Source organism: Mytilus californianus, unplaced genomic scaffold (assembly GCF_021869535.1).
Source record: "Mytilus californianus isolate M0D057914Y unplaced genomic scaffold, xbMytCali1.0.p SCAF_4, whole genome shotgun sequence".
Classification (NCBI taxonomy): domain Eukaryota; kingdom Metazoa; phylum Mollusca; class Bivalvia; order Mytilida; family Mytilidae; genus Mytilus; species Mytilus californianus.
The window spans coordinates 47,795,704-47,816,438 of NW_026262690.1; the positions used below are offsets into that span (position 1 = coordinate 47,795,704).

Here is a 20,735-nt window from a genome sequence, read left to right on the forward strand (position 1 = left end):
CTCCCGATTTAATTTCTATAACACGAACAATAGGGTTTTAAATTGTCTGTCTTAAATAGTTTTTAAAAGTATTTATTTACTTTTCATGAAAGAATTATTTCGAAGACCACGAAATTCTATATGTCTTTGGATCTTAAAAGAGTTCACAAGTCTAATTCAATTATCTTCAACTATGTAATTCCTTTTACATGTCTTCAAATAAATCCTTTTACCTCATTCTCAATCTTATCAGCAACTTCTGTCATCTCCTTTGATAAACTAACTACATTATCAGACAAAGTCTGTGCTGTTTTAAGACGTGGTAAAAAGTTGACATACTGTTGATGGATAGAATCATGAACTTGCATCTTCATGTCTGTCAATTTTTTATTCAACACCTCCATTTTTCCCTGGATCTCCTGAGTTTCCAGTTTGCCTTTAGAAATAAAAATAAAAAAATTAATGTACAATAAAAAGGCTCCAACCACCTTGACAAGAAAAACATGTAGATCTTGTAAAACTGTAGGTTTTTTTCTCTCTGTTCACACTTCTGTCTATCATATATTTCAAAAAAAAGATAAACAAGAGTGCACATGCTGAAATATTTCACCTGCTTCACTACTGACCATTGACTTTATGTTGAAAGTCTTAAAGATAAAGGTTTTCCTACAAGTATCACATCAACTTAACATTTCTAAAGATCCAATTACAATATGGTCAAGGTCAGCTTACAATTATCCCAAACACCAAATAAAGTTGATCTATTGCTTATGGTAGTTGAAAAACAGACCAAAACACAAAAACTTAACAATGACCAATGAACCATGAAAATAAGGTCAATGCTAAAGGTGATGGATAGAAATTTTGAATTACTATAAAAATGTCCAAACTAAGCTTTCATACAATTTTTCTTTCGAAAAGTCTTCTATATTCATAAGAATCAGACATCATTTGAATTAAAACATTTTATATTCAGTAAAATATGTGTGAAATTTCAATACATTGTTAGGAAGTTTCCATGGGAGATAATCAATTTTTCTTTCGAAAAGACTTCTATATTTAAAAGAATAATGTTTTAGGTTATCTCCCATGGAAACTGATTGCCTTCAAATATTTGACAGACATGAGCAGATGACAATAACCCTTTGAGTCAGAAAAGCAAAACTGGTATACTTAAAGGTTTTCTATGCCCCAGGCCCTCTTTGTAAAAAATAAGTTAATGCGGTTCTGCCTCTGACCTTTCTATGGTAATGGGTAGTTTTGCACTGATTCTCATTCACACTGGGCTGTTCCACTCTGATCAATTTGCTGACATTTGCTGAATGTAGCAAGCTTTTAGATTTTATTTGTATCATCTAATTAATTTAACCATGTATTCATTGGATTTGAGGTGTTAATAGTACATGGATACAATGTATGAGTTTCCTATTGAATAAAAAAATATAGACTATTATAGTATTGGGTTGGTATTAATAAGTGTTGTGGTACAGGTAGTGTGATGTACATGTAAATATATCATGTGTATGTGTATAATACATGTATAATACATGTATATAGAAGATTTTATATTTTATTCATTCCAATGTGTTATGCCGTTAGTGACATGTAGTACATTTAAAGTTTGGAATTGTACACTTCAAGAGAAAGCTCTGTTGAAGTGGTTCATCTTACAAAGGTAGAATTTACAGACTAGGTAATAAGGGTTAAAAAGGTTGGGATCAATCACTCAAATAGGTTAATCCCCATTATAATATCCTGTTTGGGATATAATACCCCAAATGGGATATAAATTTACTGTGCAAAGTTTTTTTGGATTCAAGGGAAAATTAATGAAGTGCAAATCATTACATGTACATGAAAGGAAACAACTTTTGCTAAGCATCTTGTCTGAAAACCAGGTTGTTTATGAGTTTGATCCCTTGGAAGATGCTGTTTTTCAGATGGATCAATCTAGCAGCTTATTCATTTTCTGGAGAAGTCACTAACCAAAAGTTGCTACTATCATGACTATTGACCTAAACAATTGCACTTTTCAATATTTTTGCTAAATCTAAAAATTAAGATATTTTGCACTGTAAATTTATATCCCATTTAGGCCAAATTACAACCTATTCAGTTGAATGTTTCCCAACCTGTTAAAATGGTACACTGTACATGTTTATGCAATAACATGCATGACTTTCATTCAAAAAATCTATAGAGAAGAAAACAACATTATACCCTATTTGGTCTATCTTGGTATAAGTCAAATGGTGGATTGTATGCAAGTTGAGGTATAATCCATCAAATAATAGTTATCTAATATCACTGAGAAGTATAGTACTTTCGTACCCCTGACAAAAAACCATTTCCTACCCTGACCATGCTGACAGCTTCATACCTCATGGAATATATCTGTTACAGTGAATTTGTAAAATCAGGTATTTTGTAAATTTAATTAGTGATTTTGTGAATTTTAGTGAATCCCTAACAGTTTCAGTGCTTTTGTAAAACCCTAAAACTGATAGGATCTTATAAAATCACTGAAAATATTGCTAGGGAATTTTGTAAAATCCCTAATTACAAGTTTAAACTTAATATCAGAAATGAATTTCCTTAATATAGATAGAACATCATTGTAAAAATATATTTACTGAATAGACTACTGGTTTGAAATCACTATATTAAAGGGACTATCATGAATAAATGATATTTGTACAAATATATAGACTACAAATTCAATTTATTCATTTTTGCATACATTATGTAATTAGTTTTGGTGACATCTGCTGTTATATAATTTCTCAGCTTTTCAATAACCACACCTATTTTTTCACATTTCCATATTGTAGAACTCCATACCTACTTTCTTTATAGTATTCAGGCCATAATCTTGCCGGCAAAATGACGGTTTTAAGTCGACAAAGAATTTTGAAAATCGCTAAATCTTGCCAGCCGACTGACTTCATGGCAAAGTCAAATCGCTATGAAAATCGGTAAAAGGGAGGCATTACAAGTCTCCCAGGTAAAAAAAAATGGCGACTGAAAAGGAAAATCGAGAAATTTTTAAACAACCCAGGACTATAATACTGTCGACAATCAAATTAAATAAATACAACGGTGACTTTGAATATCCTCGGATAAAACATTAAAAACTATTCAAGCAGAAAACTGACCGTCTGTTAAAGTTATCATTTTACGATGATTTTTATCTTGAGGATGTTGCGTAATCACTCAGCTGATTTGTTTTATTTTTAATTATTACGAGTCGATCAAATTGTACTATTCGGTAGGTTAAGGGTGGGAATTAACGGTAGATTTATTATATTCATTGAATAAAAATTGAAATATAAAAGGTAGAAAGACAGCTGATGGATAATGTGGCAAACGTACGACACTCGACCAGCTGTGATCAGCAGTGGATTTTTTTTCACGACCATTTCGTTGATTATAAGCAGATAGGGAAGATATCTTTAAAAAATGATAGAAATAAGCTCTTTATCGGTTAATTAATATGTGATTGACAGATATTTTCATTTATAGGCTTACAATCTTTAACGAGAATCTCAATTTACAACTACATGTAACATGATGTCCTGGACATTCAATAATGTTTTACAAAATAATGACAAGTGGTGATATAAATTAAATTCCCAGTCATGTGAAATTCATCAGGTAAACTGGGAATCATATTTTTCTGGACATTTAAAAAATAAATTTAGGCAGATGCACATGAATTTAATGCATCATAATATTAATACTATTAAGCAAAATTTATTCTTTATTCAATTTTGATCCAAAGAGTTGAAAAAATACAAAAAAAATATGTATTCCTATGTGATAGCATGGATGTACATGTATATCACAGTATCTTATATATGACCAAAGCAAGTAAAACATGAGAAATGGTCAAGAATTGAAATACAGGTCCAATACGAGGTATTTTTTTTACATACTACAAAATGTACCTGTAGTCTTTTTAATTTTTTTTTATGACAGAGATCACTTTTTATCTGTAGCATATTAATAAGACAACACTTATTTTAGTTTTAATTCATTTTGTACTGATCAAACATGAAAAATCTACGATGATAATATTTGACTTGTTACCAGTTTGAGTCAGAATAATATGCCCTGTAGGATGACATGTCTTCCAGTGGACTTTTACCAGGTGAACTAGCATGTTTATATTCTGCTGGATCAGCGTGTTGGTCTAGCATAAAACAGGGTTCATATTAACCTCACATAAATATATTCTTGATCTGATATACCATTAACAGTCAGAGCTCAGACATGAATACCGGTAAGTCTAAATCTGCTTTTGACTCATAGAGGTCTAAATTTGTAGGTTTAAAGATTTGTCTCCCTTTAATTTAAGACAAATTATGACTTCAATAAGTCAATTAGTGTTAAGCAAGATATATTTGACCTGAATTAAAAAGTTGCAAATATTGACTCCTACAAGTCGATAAGTTACCAAAATTGGTCAACTTCAAGACCCAAGCATATTTATAAAAAGGTCAAGCATCTGCATGAAATTATGACAACATTGAAAGACAATGCTTTGTCTTCTAAAGAAAAATATGCATGAGAGCCTAAAAAAGTGGAGATAATGTTTATTTACTTTACAATGCAACCATCTATAACCATACAAAATGAGGAAAATAATCTTATGTTAAGTAAAAATGTTCAATAAGATAATTAAATATTGATAGCTCAGGTCCTTGTGAACTCTCAGACAGGTTTATGATGTCATAGGTGGTTAACTTTGGTCACCAATTAAAATTAAGTCTTTTCATAAACATAAATAGACCTAAACACGTCTGTCATTTTCTGACTTAAATAAGTCTGAAAATGAAAACACATCTTTATAATCAATACATTTTTGGACTTCTGTAAGTCAAAAACAAAAAACGACTTGTTTATGTCTGAGCTCCAACTGATTAATACTTGCCACTAGATGACATGACCTAAACAAATCAATTTCTAAATTCTTGCATGTGTTTTTGTCCTCTTATGAAGATAATCAATTCAACATACTGCCTATATGTTTTTTTTTTATACTTTTCAGCAATTACAGCCTGACGAATTAAACATAATATTTGAGCTTGGTTTGCCTCTTTTGTGGGTCTTTGGCAATAGGTTCTGCAATTTCTTCATTTTTTATCACCTTGTATTAATTAAATAGATGTCCAGTGTTGCTGTTGTTGGCTTATTTCTTTTTTTCAGTGAAAAAATTTAAAAAAAGATTGTTTTTCTTTTTTTATTTATCGATATATTCCCTGAATTAAATCAGTGAATCTATCAATTTTTTTTTAATTACAAAATCCCTGCTCAAAATCTGGGATTTTATAAAATAACTAATCAATTCAGTGATTTTACAAAACTCCTGAACTTTCAGGGATTTTACAAATTCACTGTTACATATATATCCCATTTTATACCATATGTAACTAAGATTTATGTGCATGCCATACATATATAGGTGCTAGCATTGTATCAAGTGTGATACAATATTTCTCCACTCGGGACAGTTCATATTTAAAGTGTGAGGCTGTCAAGAGTGGAGAAATATTGTATTGAACAAGATTTCTCTAATGATTTTTAGATAGTATGCAGACAAATTTTTCTCTGATCTGCAAAAAGATGTGTTCTTTATATGTTACGTTATCGTGTATGGTTGCTTTTTTTCATGATGTCACAATAGAATTTTTTTTGACTTGAAAATGGTGCACTCTGAGGCATTTTCAGACTGTTTACAAGTGCATAAAAATTTGTAAGGGTTCCACGGAACCCGATGTCTCACCTACTTTTGCTGTTAATCGCAGGCTCAACAAAAATGAGGAAAAAAATTAATAAAAATATTCCTCTCGATACTATCTTTTGATTGTAAGAAGCTTCTGTCCAAGTTTGGTAAAAATCCAGGATAGTTTATGAACCTAATAAATGTTTTAAAAACTTTAACTGCAGGCTGTATGTAATGTTAACTGAAAGAAAAACTGAGTCCATTTATAAGTAAAATACAAAAAAAACAGGTACAAAATTTTAACAAAATTTCCTTCTAGATACTAGCTTTTGATCATAAACAAGCTTTTGTCCAAGTTTGGTACAAATCCAGGATAGTTTAAGTTATTAAAATTTTAAAAACTTTAACCACAGAGTGAATGTAATGTTTCCTGGCAGAAAAACCAAGTCGATTTATAAGTAAAATACAGAAAAAAAATTAATTCTTTTTACTAAATTTACATCTGGATACTATCTTATGATTATAAACAAGCTTCTGTCCAAGTTTGGTAGAAATCCAGGATAGTTTAAGAAAGTTATTTAAATTTCAAAAACTTTAACCAGAGAGTGAATGTAATGTTTCCTGGCAGAAAAACTAAGTCCATTTATAAGAAAAATTTGGAAAACCAGTATTTTTTTTTTACAAAATTAACTTCTGGATACTATATCTTATTATCATAAACAAGCTTCTGTCCAAGTTTGGTAGAAATCCAGGATAGTTTAAGAAAGTTATTAAAATTTCAAAAACTTTAACCACAGAGTGAATGTAATGTTTCCTGGCAGAAAAACTAAGTCCATTTATATGTCAAATTCGGAAAACCAGTATTTTTTTTTTTTACAAAATTAACTTCTGGATACTATATCTTATGATCATAAACAAGCTTCTGTCCAAGTTTGGTAGAAATCCAGGTTAGTTTAAGAAAGTTATTAAAATTTCAAAAACTTTAACCAAAGAGTGAATATTGTGGACGCCTCCGACGATGACGACAGAATGTAGGATTGCTATGTCTCGCTTTTTCGACAAAAGTCGAAGGCTCGACAAAACATGAGGTTTCATAGGAATAATATTTTTTTGGGGGCTTTTTTTTTTTTTAGAAAGGTAGCCAACTATATGGTATGGGTTTTTCTCATTGTTGAAGGCCATATAGTTGCCTATAAATGCTTACATTCACTTCATTTGAACTTTGGTGGATAGTTGACTCATTGGCAATCATACCACACCTCCTTATTTTTATATTAATCTTATTAGTAAATTGTGATATTGCTTATCAAATAAAAATATGTTGATATCAATAATGATCTTAATTGTAATCAATCATATTACCATATATTTTCAAAAGTGAAGAAAGCAGCTGATGAGTCATGATCAACCATTACCAAGAAATCAATGCAATCAAGTTGAGTAAACAAGAAACAACCTCAAAACCTGGATCATAAAAGTTACCAGTCAAAACACACACAAATAATCGATCCTAACCATGAAGAAATTAAGGCAGTATTTTTCCTAGCTTAGCCAAACATACATTTAAATTTTGTGAAGAAATGAAAACTTGAAATGCAACAGATGCACATTTTATATATTGAATAGTTGTCAAGTGATGCATTAGCTTATATCCAAAACTTACTACAAAATGATGAATGGATGAGGGAAGCATTTCCTAATCTAAGCAAAACAAGTAAAACAAGTAATATCAATATTTGTACATTTTCAAAGCATATCATTATGAATGATGAATTGTGTCATGAATTTAACAGTATATCATTTATTTATAGTCTAATAAAATTAAAGTTCTTGAAATTGTTTTTTCTTAATATTCTGTGTACACCTAGTGTCAGTTTCCTCTTTTCCAATAACTTCTTTGAGTTATTCATATAAATCAGTCTTCATATTCATTCTCTGACAGATCTGAATCTGGACCTGTTTCTCCTGGCCGAAACTGGGGGAGCTTCAAAATTGATAATATATTATTCATTCTTTCCTTTACTTGAGATACATCATTTTCCACTTCTTCAATAACTATATCTGCTTGTGTGCCAGCATCAGATGTTGTTACAACATTTCTTGGTGTCTGGAGTGGAAGTGATGATTTTAGAAACTTGCACTTTCCTTCTTGATTTTATTTCATACCAGCTTTGTACACATTTTTTTTATCAACTGCTCTGATTCACAAACTGGTGGACCATTTACTGCAACCTGGAGTAATGACGAAAGCATTGTGTTTTTGAGTCTGTTCCTCATCCTACTTTTAATTCTTTTCACAGCAGATGCACCCCTTTCTAGCCAAGCATTTATACTAACTGGTAATGACAAAATTACTGCTGCAATTTTTGCCAGTTTTGGAAATATGTAGCCTTGCTGTGATTTAAGTTGCATAATTTTCTGAAGAGTGTATTCAGTTAGTGTTCCTTCTTGTTTATCTCTCTGTTTTTCATCTTTAATTTTCATCAAATGATATTTAAAGCTAGCCCACTCTACTTTTATTTCATCTCTTGATTCTTCATCATCATATATATATAGAAGTGGTTTGCTAAAGTTTACAACATTTCATCACCATATCTTCTGAAAAGTGGATTAGTCTTTTCTGGCATCATGGCAAGGACAAATACTGAGAATGCTGATAGAATTGGGGTTGAGTCTGTGACTCTTTCATGAATATTTACCTTTAAAGTCTGTGTGTATTTGCTTTTAAGACCTTTCATCTGTTCCAGTTGGTGCTGTGTTGGATTTAGTTCTAAAGTTTTATATTTTCCATCAACTCCAAACTCTTCTTCAAATTTGCTAACAATTTCTCCTTTAAGTGCTAGCAGCATTCAAGTCATCAATTGTTTTTTCAATGCAAGGCTCAATACATGCAAAATTGATAGTACTCTTCTGGAAAGTCTTGCTCAATTTAGTCAATATTGACAAAACCTCAGTCAAAATGTAAATGCCAGACAGGAAACGAACATTTCTTTTCTTCTTCAATTGCAGTACAGTCTTTATCCAAATTTAAAGTCCTCAAGCATTGGAAAATTGCTACCATGTTGTCATAGAAACCTTTTACACCTTCATTAAATGACAGCCACCTTGTCATACAGGCTTTTTTAACTTTATGTACAATGGCTACTCTTGATAACTTTGGTAGGTGATCATCACACTTGGCTAACTCAATCTGTACCTTGGCTAAGGTGGCTGATCGTTTGGGTGAATCATCAAAAAATTTCCATAAACATCTCAATATGTCTGCAATGTCTTTGATAAATTTGACATCACCATTAGAAGCCAAGGCTAATCGATGACAAATACAATGGACAGAGATGACATTTGGGTGCTCAGCTATGAGTCTTGCTGTCAGGCCATTCTTTTTCCCTGTCATTGTGCTGGCTCCATCTGTTACTATTCCTGATAAAAGCTTACCATTTAAATCCTTGATGGCTTCCTTCAAAACCTTGTGAAGAGTTGCACTGTTAGCTGTTACTGAATTCTCTAAAACATTGGATACTGAAAGAAATTTTTCAATGTGTTTAGCTGAGTTATCTGTATACTGGAAAAAGTTTACCATTTGGCACTGGACTGAAATATCAGTCACTTCATCAACTAACAAACTGTATGCCATTGATGAATTTGTGTCTGCTATAATGTTTTTATACAATGTTTCCCCAATAATAAGAAAAATTTCTTGTTTGGAACCTTGGCCTTTATGGTTGAAGTACTTTAGGTCATTCACTCCTAGCTGCTGAGTTAAAGACAGGAGTGAAACGAGCTTACTATTAGGTATTTCCTCCTTCATTATCCAGTATGCTGCCATAAAAGCCTTGATCTGTATTTCTTCTCCTACTCTTAAACTTTCTTCATACTCTTTATGAAAGACAGAAACTTTTCTTGCCATTTCGCTTGTGATTCCTTTGCGGTGATTTGCTGAATTGCTGTGTTGTGTAACTGCATGTCTCTTGTAGCGCTTTGCTCCCGTTATGTAAAATCTCAACCCTGACATTAATATATTGTGTTTCTTGCAGATAATGCAGTACATGCCTTTTCCTTCCTTGTACACTAGCCACCAAAATCTAGTAGTCTTACAAAAGGACATTTCGTCATGAAGCCACTTGTGTTGAAATTTGTCTTTCATTCCCTTTAATCTTTTTGTGTCGTCTTCACTTATATTTGTGCAATTTCTCTCTCTGCATAATTGGGGGTTATGAAGAACTCCTAAGCTTAAGTCTTCATCATCAAAACATTCTGTAATGTCTGCAATAACATCAGATTCTTGTCTGTGTGTGGTAATGCTGGCCTCACTGCTATCTTTTTGCATGTTGATAGAGTTTTGTCTTCTTTAGTTACCTCACTTTCATCATCTTTCTTCTGATTATCAAACTCACTTTCATTGTCTTTCTTCTGATTATTATGATTATCAGTATCCTGTATGATATGGTTTTGTTCTTCATTTTCTTTATGTTCTTCAGTCCCTGAAAAAAAGAACTTTAAATCTTTTTATCTGGACTTTACTTCAGCACAAGGGTTACAGTAAAATTTAGATCAAGGTGACTCAATTTTTATATTGAAAAGAACCGAAATTTTTTTGAAGATGCATCATAATATATCTATTAACCCTGGCCTGTTCTAATGACTTGACTTAGATCTTTAATTTACTTTACTGTGAATAACAGCAGAACTACATGTGTCCCATGCTTAAAATGTAAGTCAGGCCAGGGTGACCAAATGTTTTACTTTAACATGAATTTTCAGCAGAAAAAATATCTTATCTTAACAGACAAGCAACAATCATTCATAGCAAGAACTTTGTAATAAAACAGTAGGCCACATAAAAGTGTTTTTATACTCCTCATTTAATTTCACAAAAATATAAGGAGGACAAGGATTTCAATTTGTATATCATGCTGATTTTCTCCAAGATAACATTGCTAGGAATTTTTTATTTTAAAAATGTGAAATAAAACATGAAATTATAGGAGAGGGATGAGAATATAAAAACATTATATTATGTGGCAATATGATGCATCATTTTATACTTGAAAGTAGTAGATTTTTTTAATTTTATTTTATAACCATTAATTTTTATATTTATTCTAGATGTGACATGTCACAAAAAGTAATAATCATTTATTGGTTAAAATTTCAGATATATTGAATGTCAGATAAATGAATAAATCAAATCACTTTCTTTTAAAACTGGTTCGTAATAAAAACAATAAAATCAACAAAACATTACTTACTTGACATGCCTGATGCACAACTGGCTGCAACTCTCCATATGGCAGAATGGTAGCGTTTACATCCATAATTTCAATTGCTGTAGAATCATTCTTTATTTATAATTAAAAACCAATTGTTCAGAGAACAATTGAAGGTCTTTCCACCAGTAAGGATCTATTTTGATATGAAAATATTAAAATTTGGTTTTAAATGTCAATTTCAGCGTCAAATGACAGCTTATTGTACGCTGATTCCAAAAATATATGGTTTCTATACAAAAAGATATAAATAAGGGAGATAATTTTTTACTTCCGGTTCAAAAAAATGTTACCTCCGGTATTGTTTGATAGTTTACTTGACACTGATTCCAAAAATATATGGTTCTATATACTTTTACAGTAATTTAGTACAAAAAATAGCTACTTCCGGTTTACAAAAGGTCACTTCCGGTTGTTTTTTTCAAGGTCACATTGCTTGCAACCTAATGCAAAAATCCCATGGCTTTATCATGTATACATATGAGGTAAAAGCAAAGGTCAAAATCTAGAACGTTAAATTTACCTATGACCTTGAGCTCAATTTCAAGGTCATAAACCAAGGACCTCAAATAAAGAGACTCTAGGCCTCTACTTTAAATTGTTAATGAGTTATATTACCATACGACTAATATTAGATATAAAAGGGGGAAAACTTGCATCAAATGTCTACGTACCCTTTCAACTAAAATTTATGTGTTACAACATGCCGCAACTAACAATTGTGTGAAAATATTTTGTCGATATCTTATATGATTTCTGAAAATAAGAGATGACAAGCCAAAATCAAAATTTTGAACATGAACTTGACCTTTGACCTTGACCTCATTTTCATTTTTTTGGACCAAGGACTTCAAATCAAAATACCCTAGGCCTCTATCACTTATGGTTTTCCAGTTAAAAATACATTTCATTTATATCAAATACAAAAGGGGAAATAACTCTCTTAAGGAATCTCTATACGGCTTCGGTCAAAATAAAACAGAACATCCTGAAGATATAACGAGCCATTTGGAAAAATAAATTTGTCGGTTTCTTATACGGTTGCGAAGCCTTAGAGATAACAAGAAAAACAGTGTTCGGGGAGATAACTCTTATATGGGAGAGTATTCGGTTAAGCGGTATCAGTTTCAAAAGCGTATAAACTGTTCGATATCATATTCCAAATATCTAAATGACATCTTGCACAACAAAAAAACAGCGAAGGAAAAAAATTAGGCGGAAGAAAAAAAATAAATTAATAAATATAAATCAATTGTTTTAAAAACAATTGTTAACGGTCTTTCCCCTCCCAAACATGATTGATTGATTGATTGATTGATTGATTGATTGATTGTTTTATTGATTGATTGATTACACACGTAGGATAGGGTCGCTTGAAACAAGCAAACACGAAACAAATGAGATCTTGGACCTGTATTAAACACAAGGGACCACAACAAGCATGTAATGGTTGGTTGGTTGGTAGGTAGGTGGTTTGGTTGGTTGGTTAAACACATTGGGCCGATCAACTAGGACAACGCAAAAAGGGAATTGAGAGTCTAATGCCCGTGTTTAAACACGGAACACGTGAAAAAGGCATTGAGAGCCTAGTGCCCGTGTTTAAACACTCGAGACCTAGCCTCTAGGAACACGTGAAAAAGGCATTGAGAGCCTAGTGCCCGTGTTTAAACACTCGAGATCTAGCCTCTAGGAACACGTGAAAAAGGCATTTAGAGCCTAGTGCTCGTGTTTAAAACACTTGAGACCTAGCCTCTAGGAACACGTAAAAAAGGCATTGAGAGCCTAGTGCCCGTGTTTAAACACTCGAGACCTAGCCTCTAGGAACACGTGATAAAGGCATTGAGAGCCTAGTGCCCGTGTTTAAACACTCCAGACCTAGCCTCTAGGAACACGTGATAAAGGCATTGAGAGCCTAGTGCCCGTGTTTAAACACTCGAGATCTAGCCTCTAGGAACACGTGAAAAAGGCATTGAGAGCCTAGTGCCCGTGTTTAAACACTCGAGACCTAGCCTCTAGGAACACGTGAAAAAGGCATTGAGAGCCTAGTGCTCGTGTTTAAACACTCGAGACCTAGCCTCTAGGAACATGTGAGGCATTGAGAGCCTAGTGCCCGTATTTAAACACTTGAGACCTAGCCTCTAGGAACACGTGATAAAGGCATTGAGAGCCTAGTGCCCGTGTTTAAACACTCGAGACCTAGCCTCTAGGAACATGTGATAAAAGCATTGAGAGCCTAGTGCCTGTTTTTAAACACTTGAGACCTAGCCTCTAGAAACACGTGAAAAAGGCATTGAGAGCCTAGTGCCCGTGTTCAAACACTTGAGACCTAGGCTCTAGGAGCACACGAAAACAGGTCCGTGCAACATTTTAGTTATATTCAAGTTATGATATTTGTAGGAACATGCAAGGATTTAAACAGGCCTTCAAAAATATCCTTGCATCTTCCTTTATAAATGTTCTTTTTTTTTTATAGTGCTTCCCGGAATTTGTGTCTTATTTTTTACTTATTGATCTAATTGTGTGTGCATTGTATTCAATTTTGTATTTAAAATGGCCCGACCTGACCTGCATGGATCTTTTGTATTTAACCTATGTGATTAATTCTTTCCAAAAAGGGTGAAAACCCTATTTTATTTTAGGTAGCAGGCGTGGCACCGGATGGTTGACATGATTGTGACGTCACCAAGCTGATTGATATACACAGAAAGATAGTTTATTTAATTTAGTTGCAGAGAGAGACGTCGTTCTGACCACACCTATGTATAAAGAATGTGCAACCGGATTTAATTTTCTTTCATTTACAGGTCATTGAAGTCTGATCATGCATGCTTTTTTCGTACACATATTTACGGGAACACAGATTTCATTTTAATGCATGTTTAGACATTTGATTCTAGGATTTTACTACTATTTACGAACTTTGTGGGATTCCTAGAAAAAAAAAGGAGGGGGGGGGGGGGGGGGGGCTAAATGGGTAGTTGTGGGCATTGGATGATTTACAAAGATAAATTGCATGTACGCATCATGAGAGCTGTAAAGTTTGAAGCTATAATTAGTCAATTTGTTGATTTTTCCATTTCAGTGGCATGAAAACCCCCAAAATACTACATGTATTGTTTCGACAAATATTCACGACATAAATAATGTCGCGACTCACATTTTGCTCACATTTTTTTCAATTTTACCCCTAACTTTTTTCTGAGTAAAAGCAGTTTGAAGTGAATGTCAAAATTTAGAACATGACCTTGACCTTTGACCTTGACCTTATTTTCTAAGTTGGGACCCAAGGACCTTCAATAAAGCGACTCTAGGTTTATACGGCTTACAGTTTATGAGTTCATATGCATATCACTTATATCAAATGCATAAGGGGAAATAACTCTCATATGGAGACTCCGGAGAACTTTGGTGCAAACCGACTCATCATCTTGAAGATATAGGAAGCACTTTGGTAAAATAAATTTGTCGTAATCTTTTACGGTTGCGAAGGAGTAGTGGTCACAAGAAAAACAGTGTTCGGGGAGATAACTCTTACAACGTAAAGTGTACGGTTTAACAGGGTCAGTTCCAAAAGCGCAATAACTGTTCGATATCATATGCGAAAAATCTAAGCGACATCTTGCAAAACCACAAAACTACGCAAGAACAAAATGTGGCGGAAGAAAAAAATAAAATCTCAGAACAAAACCAATAGGTCTTTCCACGGAAAAGTGGAAAGACCTAATCAGAAGAAAACCAATAGGTCTTTCCACGGAAAAGTGGAAAGACCTAATTAATTGAAAAAAATAATATGCACAAAAACAAAAATTGCAGGCCAACCTATAGACGGGTTTATCTATAATTGACCTAGAAAACATGGGCTCATCCATTAACCTCTCACCTGACCGATCAGCCATTACAACCGTGAAAAATAACGCAGTGTATTGATCAAAACACTATCTATTTTTTGTTTAAATTTGTTTTTCTTTCATTTTCTGATTTATTTTACTATGGATACTGCCGAAAGTTATAAAAAAATTGTAGGCATTTCTTGTGCAGTTAATAGTTGTACAAATAATAGAAGATATAGAAAAAAATCAATATTTGAATTACACAACAAGTTGCACAATGACTGCCCTTGTTTTTGTTGTTTTAATTGTAAGCAAATCAGCCCAGAATGAAGAGACAAACTTTTTCATTCATGACGACTATATTTATGCTGCAAAATGGACAAACATTCAGAAAACATCAACTCACACAAAAATATTGTTAACAGAGGAGTAAGGAGTGCAAAATTAAATAAAAGGGGGGAACCATGTCAGCCTATAGAAATATTATGAATGACAGTGACGCCTTATTGTATACTTATGTAACTAAGTTTTCTTTACTTTAGTGGAATTACTACACAAATTAGATATAGCAGATTAGCTGTTGCTCGATCATACTGATGTGGTTAACACTTAGTTTGTTATTTGGTTATTTTGGACAGCGTTTTCATATTTCGAAAAGTAAGGCTTGTAAAATATTTTTTTCCTGGGTGCCAGTTATTGCTGAAAAGCTTAAAGGTTTTACAAACAGCTGCATCCATAGACAAATCCTAGCAAAACTTACTATTAAGGGCCCTTCCCCATAAGCACCATCTTAATGGTCCATATTCATGATACATCTTATGTAGGCCTGTGTGCTTAAAGTATATATTCACTTTACTTTCTTTATACGACATATACAGTAACTTCTGTTGAAGCTTGATCTGAACTTTCCTCATCAGTAGATTATTCTGTGCATGAATTATAAAATTTTACACATTAGAAAGGATTTTTCAAAGGCCTTGGTAATCAAATAGTTTACTAGAACCTACGGACATACCTGTCAACTGACCCGAATCCTGCGGGTGTGACCCGAGATTTTCACAATTCTGAGGGGTCACCCGGGACACCCGCGGGGTGCCCAAATAACCTGGGAATTCGGAAAATGAGCTGCTTTCACCCTGATACTGGCAAATTCGTAATTCTCCCTGGACATGAAGTTCAACTGGCTGTGTAAACTCAAATTAAGTGACCCATTTCAGTGCATGGCTTCACTTGACAGCTTTGGTGTCAAACACACTGTTAATTAACACCAATTACCTTAGCTTTAGGTCATAAATAATTTGTGTATTTCAAAGTTGTTATAATAACAATTTGGGTTATTGTGAACAGCAACAAAAAGGGGAACTTTTTATCACTGTTCACAATATACTCCTTAAACTTATGTTTTTTTTTGTAAAAAGATTAAATCTAAAATGAATTGAAGGCAAAAACATACCAGAATAACACTTTTACTTATTTTTCTACTTTGAAACAATTAAAAAATAAAAACTTTGAAAATTACTTTTTTCATCTATACCTCCTTTAAATGTTTAACTTTATTTTATTATAACCTAATTTCACCATATCACGTTACTTGATGTTTAAAAGTTGCACAATTGTGTGTAAAGAACAAACAAATTGGCACATTGTATGTCATGAAATGAATATGAATTGGAATTAAGGCAGTGTAATACAAATCTATTAATGACCTTGAAGTGCAAAGAAATATTATGTGCAGTTTTAAATTACTTAACCATGTGAACATGTTTTGGAAACTGTTTGATTTAAATTATAAGAAAATGTCCCCTACATGTATATCCTGAAATTCAGCTCGAAAAAGTTCGTACGCGTTATGACCTGAGATTTCATTCTTCAATGCAGGAGATGACCTGCATTTTCATTGTCATAGGTTGACAGGTCAGGGACTAAACTTAATGGTCGCCCAGTCGCCCTATGCAACCAGATTTTAGGCTGGGCGAATATATTTATCATCCTGATCACCCAGCTGGCGACCGAAAATATTTTGCATTGAATCCCATGTCTATCCTTTCCCCCACGATATAAACAAAAACTGTTCCCAAACGGAAACCTGATTGTCTAATTAAAGCGGGAAAATGGAACGAAGGATTTCCGGAAACCAGTAAGGTCATTTTAATAACCAAAACCCAGTCGGACAACTAAGTTTTCAATGAGAAGTCATGATTTGACACATGTATACCCTTCTCTAAACACGTTTTCTAATTTCTTTTTTAAAGCTTCTACGATTAATTCATTATTTTTAAGTGTTTTCGTAACGCTGTTGAATCCAAATTACTTTAAAGATACATCCCAGTTGTTCAGAGAGTCATTACAAGTCCGTTTTTGACAAAAACTTGTAAACACAACTTGTTCTTCAATAAAAAAACAAAACGCAAAATCTCATAAATAAATATAATCATATCTAGTATGTTAACCAATCTTCGATGAAAAGTAATTATATAATATTTTTGATCAACACTTATTAGAGGATGGCTTGGATTTGGAATTACATTTAATGTTTTATGGAAACAGCTATATTGTCAACAGAAAGTTCAAATTGAAGGGAGACAATTTTGGTGGGAAATGTTTCTAAATTCAGTACTGTCAAATCTTATGATATATTTATGATGGCAATAATTCAAATTTTATAAAGTTACCACACATAACCTTTACCAGACTCAAACATTACATATAGGATTACATAAAAAGGCTTTATTTAAGGAATGACTGTAATATTTAGAGGGTTATTTAAAAGTGTGCACCACATTTTTTAGGTTGTTCGAATAGACAGAAAAAAATTTTACAGTCATTCCTTATAATTTAATTCTAAAAACGAGTAAATCATGACAAAAGTGTTGATGACGTCACGGTCACATGAAGAAATTATGTCTATGAGCTGATAAACAAAACACTTTCAGCCAGAAGACGTGTTACATCCAAAATTAAATTATTAGTATATGAAATGTACATTTAAGTTTTATTTTATTAGTATAAAAATTGGTTTGGCCCCTAAAATTTCAACTGGGCCCCTGAAAAAAATATTTTGGGGGCCCAGCTGGCCCTTGGAGAAAAAGAGTAAAGTTTAGTCCCTGCAGGTATGCCTATGGACCACAAGCACAAAACTCTCGTCTCTGTGAAAAAGTTTATCATCAAACGGTACAAATCTATAGGTATATTTTTTCAGCAGAGACAAGTAACTGCGCATCAGAGAAAACGGGCTGTTGAATGATAGGACTGTCGGATTAGAGGATTGTTGAATTTTAGGGCTGTCTAATTATACATGTAGGTCTGACCACAGAAATTTCTATGATTTGATAAAATTGCACCTGGTTTTTCTAATATATCACAATTGACCCGGCAAGACAATTTATTTTTATTTATATATGTGTTATAATAATCAATATTATGATTACCAAATGATTATAATCGATATGTAACCTGGGATTAGTATTCGTATATATTATGTTCCTGGTGCAACATATCAAATAGTTATATTTTAAGGACAGGACACCTGGCCTGCAATACACTTATAATTTTAATGTCCATTCCTTATCTAATTACTTTATTATTTATAGCATTTATAATTTTTTCCAGGTCAAGTACGCCTTCATATTCTTGTGTTTACGTTAATTATATGCGATCTGGGAAATAGATGTATATCATTTATATTTTTTTCAAGGTTGTAATGGCGACTGCTACTATGTCGACGCCTAGGAGTCGCATCACAAACTAAGGCAGATAATCGGAAAAACCTGTCTATATGAAATACCTGTGATTTTTTTTTATAATGGAAATTTTCAGAGTAGGTCATGTAGGTTAGGCCACCCTAAAAAAAATTTTGTTTGGCATTAGCATTGCCGACCCACACTATCAGCAGGTGGGTAGGTAGGTAGGGATTTTTTTTTTTTACATTTAAAAGCTTTTTTACACATGTAAATCATGACTTCTCTAGATCAATGGCTTCTAAATTTAAAGCATTGCAGCATTGTTGTGTGTACAAGCTGATGGTTTCCTTGATAGGGGTCAACCGTCAATGTCACATTCTACATCATATGGATAATTTCATGTCAAGACAGTCAGTTTTATTAGCAGAGTTAACCAACTACCCAGCAAAAAACACAGACCTGTGGCAAGAAACTGACATTAACCATATAAAATATCCGACGTGAAAATTGAACCTTAATTGTGGGACTGCCCATTGAACAGAGGCCTGATGTCACATCTTGAAGTTGCGGTCACAGTTTAGTAAAATTACCATATTTTAAATGTCTCCACCACTACGGCTCCTTGTACAAATAAACAATAATTTAAAGCTTTGATTGTTTGCTGTGGTTTTAATGTCACTTTCTACACCATATGGGTAATTTCATGGCAGTCAGTTTTGTTGGCTGAGGAAACCGGAGTACTTGAAGGAAAGCGCCAACCTGCGGGAGGAAACTGACTAAGGCCACACTTAAAAAAATTTTGGTTTGCCCAAACCCTTCCCAAAGGTAGAGATAGTGGGTAGGTAGGTAGGCATTTTCTTTTTTTTGGCGAAGAGAAATTGAAGTGCAAGATGTTTTTTAGTCTTCATGCCTATCTGATTAAAAAAAAACTTTTTCACATCAGGACAATAAAAGATTTTGAGTAAGCAGCTATTTTCTGGGTAGGTAGGGTTAGGGAAAACAAACATATCTTTTTATGGCCCCATTACAAATTTTGTCTTTAGGCCTAAGGGTACGAAATGGTATATGCACTTGGCCCATAGTACAAATGGTTTTGATCATGTGTACGAAATGGAAAATGTAGGTACAAAAATATCGAAATGACTAGCTTTCATTTCTGACCAGTTGGCAGTTCATATTGTTCCGAACTGTTATAACTTTTTGTTTATATAAGGATACGTGTCATTTTAAGGGTAAATGCGAAAGATGAACATGATATGGGAATGAATATTTTTTGATTTTCTGAATTACCAGCTGATGATAGGACTTCTGTTACAAATGATGCCATTTCTTGTTCTTTAAAAACTTTGACAGCTCATATGCCGCGCAATGGTATGGCAAGGGAGACAACTTCTATTTTTAAATTATAAATACAATTCCGGTTACGGTAAAGAAACTAATAAAAATCCGGATAAAAGGCGACTACCTTAGATTTTAGATTTTAGAGTGCGAACCTGGCTGATGTAATTATTTTACAACGTTTTCTTTTTATGTATGAACTATTTTACCACGTAAACATATATAATCCCCCTGTAAATATGTCCGGTAACTAGCCTATGAATTTTAAATGCAACTAAGAGTACATACAACAAGTCATGCGAGCAACTACAAAAGTGAACAGTTGTATATATTGGTGGAGGATAGTATTATTCAAAATAAAGTATACATATATTTCTTCATTCATGGTGGTGGGTTTTGTTCTACATGCCGAACAGATAGTGTAGCGGTGTGGTTGTCCTACAAAGGATGTGAAGATTTGGAAAGAAAGAAAGATACTTTCTCTCATAGGCAATCATGAGAGGGTGGACAGGGGTAAGGGAACATGGAAATGAGGGGGCAGTAAGCGGGAGTCAGGGAAGTGGGAGTCAAGGGGAGGTAAGCGGGAGTCAGGAGGGCGGGAACTGGAGAAGAGGGGGAGTAAAACTAGGGTTATTCTGGGGGGGGGGGGGATTGACCGATTTTTGTCTTGGAGTAAAAGGGGACGGAAGTAGGGAGTTAGGAGAGGGAAGTTTGAGTTGGGTGTAGGAAAGTGGGAATCAGGGACCCCCTGATCACCCCTTAATCCGATCAGAGACATATATACACATATATGTCTCTGATCCGATACCGTGATCACCTCGTTATTTTCAATTCAATTAAAATTATGATCCTTTAATTATTCCCGTTCTGATATGTCGAGCAACCAAAGGATTTTATTTTAATTATATTGGTTATT

General features: G+C 33.4%; 1 protein-coding gene across 1 annotated transcript in view; it reads right to left on the bottom strand.

Moving 5' to 3' along the window:
* LOC127738141 (centromere/kinetochore protein zw10 homolog) overlaps positions 1 to 19,874 on the bottom strand; it is a 35,875-nt gene extending 16,001 nt beyond the window's left edge. Inside the window, exons 1-2 of the mRNA XM_052249281.1 lie at positions 19,772 to 19,874; positions 213 to 415 (exon numbers count right to left, since the gene is read on the bottom strand). Of these exons, the coding sequence (XP_052105241.1) occupies positions 213 to 415; positions 19,772 to 19,808 (240 nt within the window). The 5' untranslated portion in view covers positions 19,809 to 19,874. The remainder of the gene's footprint in view (positions 1 to 212; positions 416 to 19,771) is intronic.
* Positions 19,875 to 20,735: the final 861 nt, after the last annotated feature.